General features: G+C 34.3%; 1 protein-coding gene across 1 annotated transcript; it reads left to right on the top strand.

Annotated features, from left to right (window-relative positions):
• The first annotated feature begins 275 nt into the window (after positions 1–275).
• Positions 276–6,815, top strand: LOC135836885 (heat shock 70 kDa protein cognate 5-like). The gene is made up of 8 exons (XM_065351956.1): positions 276–516; positions 3,828–3,957; positions 4,066–4,198; positions 4,281–4,604; positions 4,691–4,859; positions 4,984–5,154; positions 5,257–5,403; positions 5,867–6,815. Exons 1-8 carry the CDS (start codon positions 424–426, stop codon positions 6,200–6,202), a joined length of 1,503 nt encoding a protein of 500 aa, XP_065208028.1. The 5' UTR covers positions 276–423; the 3' UTR covers positions 6,203–6,815.
• The last annotated feature ends 127 nt before the right edge of the window (positions 6,816–6,942 follow it).

The raw sequence follows: 6,942 nt of genomic DNA, 5'->3' as shown, positions 1-6,942 counted from the left end.
ATATAGAAACACACAGTAGTGTGTAAGTAGTGGTAGGGTGGACTCTGGACTGAATGTAGGTAATGAAAGAGACATTCTTGTATCACCTACATACAGCACAACGAGAGGCCAAGCTAGCGTGTATGCGGGGTGAAGAGGGTGTGTTTTGTTAAAAATGGGTCGCTTGTATGCCCGATGCACCACTCTGTGATTGTAAACAGAAAGGATCTAGATGCTTCTGTCTATACTTACTGTTGAATGTTCCCCACCTTCTACGCTCACATATACCTTCTTTTCGCATTTCGGCTCGGTTGGACTTTCAACCAGCATTTGAACAAATTCGCAGTAGATCACTATTGTACTTCGCAAGTGTTAACAATAATTTTTCAACAACAACTGGTCTAGTAATTGTTTTTAATTTAATATTTAGTACATTGATTCATTATGGAACATGTTGATGAGTACCCGTCAACATCCTCTAATTCTTCTCCTCCGCCTGAGCCAAAAAATATGGATTCTAATGACACGCCGAAAAAGGTAAATCTTTTTAAATCGTTATTTTGCTGCAAGTATCTCGTATTATGAACGACAAAGCAATTGTTAGGTATGTTCGTTTTTAGAATCGAGAAACTCTTCAATGTCAATAGCTCAGCTCATGAGGAGTATTATTATTTGGAATCGAGTTATCAAAATATAATGTATAAAGTCGTTTTTAGGATCTGAAATTCCATGCAGAAGTGTAATTTTATAAATCGAATCCATTGGCGAACCATGGTCACAGCCTACTTTTTCTAAAGTATAGTCCCTTGAAAAAAAAATGCTAAAAAGTTAATAAATTAGGTAGGTACTGACTTTTTGAAAAATTTTTAGTAAACAAGAAGTACGTATACCTAATAACCTTTGTAAAATTAAAATGGCCAGGGTCATCCCATGTCACTTCGACCAAAAAAATGTGATTTTGAAAGTCATGTCTTTCGATTTCGCTCAAATTTTTTTTACAATATCTACCCACCCAATAAGTAAGAGACCCACAATCAGTTTGGTCTCAGCCCCCTCAGGAGGCCGGTGGGGGAGGCTTCCATTATTCACAGTTCGAAAGGGTATCGCATTTTGAACTTTCTGAGTATTTTGAAATTTTCAAAACTTGAAAGTTCAACTTCCGAAATTGAAAATTCAAATTTCAAAATGGCGCTGTAAGTGGGAGCTACCATTTAGAAATTCTGAAAAAATTTCCATAGATGTACCTTTTGATGTTTTTTTGAAATATTTAATTTTCAAGATGGGATCTTTTAACATAGATTCAGAATTAGACAAAAATACGTAGGTAATTCAAGTTCAAAAAAAGTTGCCATTTTCCAATTTTAGATTGAAATTTTTCAACTATAATTATTTAACAATTTTTCCAATTCAAGACACATATTTTTCCCAACTCATGAGTCAAATTCTCAGCAATGGAGGACTGGCTGACTTCCCCCCCCCCTCCACATTAGATATATCCAAGAGAAAAAATATCATTAAAAATTGAAGATATAATTTCAAAATGTAGAAGAAGAAAGATATATGAAATAAAAATACTGAGGCAATACATTACACGCAATTTTATTGATAACACATAGACGTATGACCGAACGTTTCAGCAAAACTTGTTGCCTTCTTCAGCGGTAACACGATACTAAAATACACAACGAAAAGCTCTAAAAAACCGTATGCTCAGTCTTACCTCTCCTAAATTTCTTAATGAGATAAAATCTCAGTTTTTTGACATTTTAAAATTCAACAATTTTCCTAACACCATTGTTGAAAAAATTTTCAATTCTCATTCTAATAAATTCAGTCAGAGTGAAAACACCATTGAAAATGTTCGTGATAGACCTGCTGTTAAATATGTATCCATTCCTTATACTGGTGTTTATTATGACCGCATAAAATATATTGTTAACTCTGACTCCACCAAAATCGCTGCTAAAAGCTACAACAATATTAAAATGAAATTTTATTCGAGGCTGAAAGATAGAAACGAGAAATTAAAATGTAGCAACGTTGTATATTCTATCAAATGTAATAATTGTGATGGTGTCTACATAGGTGAAACGGGTACCTACCTAGCAAATCGTTTGTATAGGCACCAATATGATGTTCGTACCTCAAAAACGACCACTGCCCTGTCTCAACATGCTAAAAACACTGGTCATTCTTTCGATTTTGAAAATGTCAAAATTTTGACTTTTGAAAAGAATGTATTAAAAAGACGCATTCTCGAATGCATTTTAATTAACCAATGCGATAATGCTATAAATTTTAGAACAGATTTAGCGAGTTTCAACGAGATTTATCGTCTAGTAATAAGTTAGTTTCTATGCTTGTATGTTTCTCTCTTGGTCCATTGTTGCATCTTCGACCTACCTACTCTTATCTATTCTCGACTTTGTATTTCGCTTTTCGTTGTGTATTTTAGTATCGTGTTACCGCTGAAGAAGGCAACAAGTTTTGCTGAAACGTTCGGTCATACGTCTATGTGTTATCAATAAAATTGCGTGTAATGTATTGCCTCAGTATTTTTATTAAAACTCAAAAAACACGCGTTACAATTCCAGTTCTTTTATAGATATATGAAATACATATTATACTTACGCTAACGATAAATAAATTTTCAAAAACAAAATTATTCAAAAAAATATAGCAATAGCGTCGCGCCTTCTCTCTTACATCGTCTTCATCAACCTTCATCGCAATTCACAAAATTATTTATTTTTAAACAAAGCATTTTCATCCCATTTACCCCGAATTTGCATCATCAATTTCTCTCCCTTAGGTATCTACTTATCAATAAAAAATAGATTCACCTTTACATGAATTTTTAATTTCGGTTCATCACATTTTTACCAATTTTTTTCATAAGAAATTGTATTGTTTAGGTAGGTACACGAAATTAGCATCATCATCAAATTAACTGAAGGATCAACATCTTGTAAGTAATAAGGGCAGGGGAGGGGGGTCACATGTCTCAACTATAATTCATCGGAAATGAGCAATATGCATTTTAACAATTCAAAAGCAGTTACTCAAATACACAAAATGAGCAGTAGATATTAGATTTTTTAATGTAAAATACAGGCCAGCTTGGTTTTTTAGGAATGGGGCTAATATACCGTCAAGAGAGTTCATTTTACTCAAAAGAGACTTTTTAGAGGCGTTAGAACTTAAATTTTTAAAATTTTAAAATTTTGCAGTGAATTTGCATTTTTTTTTTTCAAATTTTTGATAACTGAGAGGCACACCGCCCGCAGTCTGGATTTTTCAAAAATTGAAAAAATAGAAAATAGGGATTTATTTTCTAGAAATTGCAATTTTTTTGTCGTGTAGTCAAGGACCACCCTAATACCCAACTTATGATTCATATATCCCCCCCTCTCTCTTCCAAGGAGAGAATCTTGAATATGGACCTGTCACTCTACCTTGTAGACATTTCATTTTACACTTTTTTTTCGTGTTCCTTATCACATTAATCAGAATCAGGAACATTCAGCATTGAAAATTTTTGAAATTGGAACCCACTCCCCTCCCTCTCACTACAGATGAAAAATTGGCACACCCTGCTGAAAAGGTCCAGCTATAAAACCTATGATCGATGCCTATATGTTTGCCTACAGTCAGTGAAAGAGGTAATGTACCTACTCACTACTCAGTGAAATCAGACAAAAAAAGTCTATTACATACCTAACCCATGACCGAGGCAATTGTTGACGTGTCGGTATTGGTACATAGTAAAATTATACGTATGTACGTACCTAGGTAAGGTAATGTTCGCTAGGATTAAGTTTAATGATCTGATTTGTATTCTTACATAGGTAGTTTTTGGCATAGACTTGGGTGGCACTTATGCTCGTGTTGCGCTGATCCAACCCAAAGAAAATAATAAAGACGGTTTCGTAGTAACATTCATCAAAGATATCCCATCAGTTGTTTCATTTCAGAAAGGTAAAGGGTACCTATCTATAAAAATGCAAAAGTATTATCATCCATTGGAATACAAATAGGTATAGTACCTACCTACCTACCTATGTTTTCCTCATGAATTTTTTTCAGATTCAGATGGTAAATGTTTGATTGGTTTGGATGCTGAAAAAAGAGCAGTGGGGAGTCCATTGAATACATTCTACGCGACGAAACGTTTGATAGGCAGAAGCGCATTAGATGATCCTATAGTTCAAGTAGCAAGGTAAGGGTAATTCTGCTCACAAATATCTTCATGGAAATGTATATCTAGTGCTTAGATAATCACATTTTCGCACGAATTGCAGGGATCATGTTGGTTATACAATCGTTACACACCCCTACGGAGATGCCTGCGTGATCAGCTTGAACGGAAGTTGGATTTTGACTACAGCGCAAATAGAAGCTTTAATATTATTAAAACTACAAGAATTTTGCGAAAGGGAATTGAGTAATACTCCTATGGAAAATATTATGCTCACTGTACCACCATATTTCAACGATAAGCAAAAACAAGTTATCAAAGAAGCAGCCTCAATTGCTGGATTAAATGTCGTGGGTGTAATAAATACTCCTGTTGCTGCCGTCCTTGCTTACTCTACAACCCATGAAACTTTGCATGGTAGTAAAACGTAAGCGTATCCTTATTTGATAAATTCGTTCGATTATCTAAGTATTTCCAGTTTACCCTGAAAATCATTTTTGGGAAATTTTTCAGTGTTGCTGTTTACGATTTTGGAGGCACTAGCTTTTGTATAACCATTTTGAAAATTAGTGAAGATGCTACTGATCCTGAAGTGATATCAACGATGGAAGATCTATTTTTAGGTGGCGAATATTTCGATGAAAAGTTAGTCAATTATTTGGTCACCGAATTGAAATCTAAAGTAAGTTTTATTTCAAATCAGATGGTACCTACCAGGAAATTTTTTAGTTTCTGTTGTAGATTATACATAAGTACCCATCTATCCAGGTATGGTATTTATCTATAACCTATCTTTGAAATTTCAGACAGGAATCGATGCTAAGCAATGTAAGACCACCATGCAGTACTTCAAATTGGCAGCCAAAAAGGCTAAAATAGATTTATCCTATTGCACTGGAGTCGATGTGAATGTTTTCGATAATAATTTGCATTCGCTTGGTCTATTACCTTCAAAACATGACCGTGTAACCATAAAGGTGAAAATGTATTGACTATTGAGTATATGTTTCACTTTAGTGTTACTATACTCTTTTCGATGCAATTTCAACGAGTTTTTATGGTGTATGGAATTTTTTTAGGTGACCAGAAATAAATTCGAAGAATTGGTCGCAGAATTGATCAGCAAAACAATTGGTCTGTGCCAAAAAGCGTTAGAAGACGCCAAAATATCCGTATCAGAAATCGACGAAGTTATAGCAATCGGTGGTATCTGCAAAATACCAAAGGTGAGTGCAGCAATTGAATCAAGTTTAGCACAGCAGATTTACACAAGGGTGTCAACATTCTGATTCAACTGGAGGTATTTTCAAGCCGTTCTGGAGCCTCCGGAAGAAATTTTGAAATTTCAGTTTTCTAAAAAACGCTATAAAATTTGTTCAGATTTACTTTATCACGTCTTACTGGAGCCTCCAGAACTGCTCAGAATAGTTTGAGCCATAGATAAGTTCAAAGTTTCAGCTTTCTAAGTTGATTTTGTAAAATTTAGATTTTTTCCATTTTTGACCTTTCGATTTTCAAAAATTCTCCAAAAATCAAAAATCAAAAAATAGACTTTCACATCTAAAATTCTCTCTGGTGATTAGTGTGGCTACTTGTTGATGCTACCCTCCACCTTTGTGTAAATCTGTCATCTCATAATTGACAGGTGATTTGCGTCTAGATAGGTACCTATTGTTTTTTGCATCTTAGGTACAAGCCACTGTTGAAGAATTTTTTGGAAAAGTGCCCATTGGCGTTGAAAGTATGGAAATAGATCGTGCCAACGCCGTTGTAGCCGGGGCAGCCTTTCGAGGTCACATTTTAGCATCAGAAATTTCCAAAGATCAACAACTACCTGCTCCTTCAATCTATCTTCCAGAATTTGTGAAGGAGGGTGAAGTATACGATTTTGTAATATCAGATGATCTTGATCTTGATCAGGATGCGGATCTAAACAGTTCATCGGAATCGTACGTTTTAGACATAGCGGAGTGTTCAATTGTCTGTAAAACGTGTAATCTCACTTCAGGAAACCCTCCTAGATGATGAAAACTTTTTATTAAATTTCAGTCTAAGGAGATGTTGATGGGTAAAAAGAGAAATAGTGAAGGTGAATTTTACCTACTTACTCCAAAGAAATATGAATGATGAGATCTTAATTTTATAAAACAGAAAATACCTGCTTATATGTATGAATCCTTGGAAAAATACCTACCTCAAACACACTTGACTGAATCCAGGAACCGTAAATCCTCAATGATTGTAAGTATTTTTTTTGTGATTTGGGAAACATTTTTGAAATCCACAATATTTTGAAAGATTTTTTTCGGAGCATCGGCGTTGCTTAAAACTTTAGAAGATTCGGCAAGTCCAACTTTTTAATTAACGGTTTATATAAGTAATTTGATTAAATTCGGTAAATCACTAATGCTTCTCTGTACATAATTTTTTATTTGAATTTTAAATCTCAAATTGTATCATTAATTATAAAATCTGTACAAAGCTTTGGTAATGTATAATGTGTAACCCAGTTTGAAGTCAACTTCTATCTGGATTCTGCTTAGATTTCTGTACGTAAGTAATTGTTTAGGTATTGCTTACACGTGTGTGTTTAATTCGAATAAATTTTTCGCTCAAGTATGAATACAACTTTCATTCATTTGTGACGTACTTTTTACATGCATACCTACGAAAAAGGTTTTCAGCTGTTTTGAGCAGTCCTGGAGCTCTCAAAAAATTTTGGAACTTGAAAATTTCCACAAAATTTTATGAAATGAAGTTGAACA

The sequence above is a fragment of the Planococcus citri genome, chromosome 2 (genome assembly GCF_950023065.1).
Source record: "Planococcus citri chromosome 2, ihPlaCitr1.1, whole genome shotgun sequence".
NCBI classification, from domain to species: domain Eukaryota; kingdom Metazoa; phylum Arthropoda; class Insecta; order Hemiptera; family Pseudococcidae; genus Planococcus; species Planococcus citri.
Note: the sequence above shows the minus strand (reverse complement) of the source record. Positions and strands in the feature narration are given on the sequence as shown.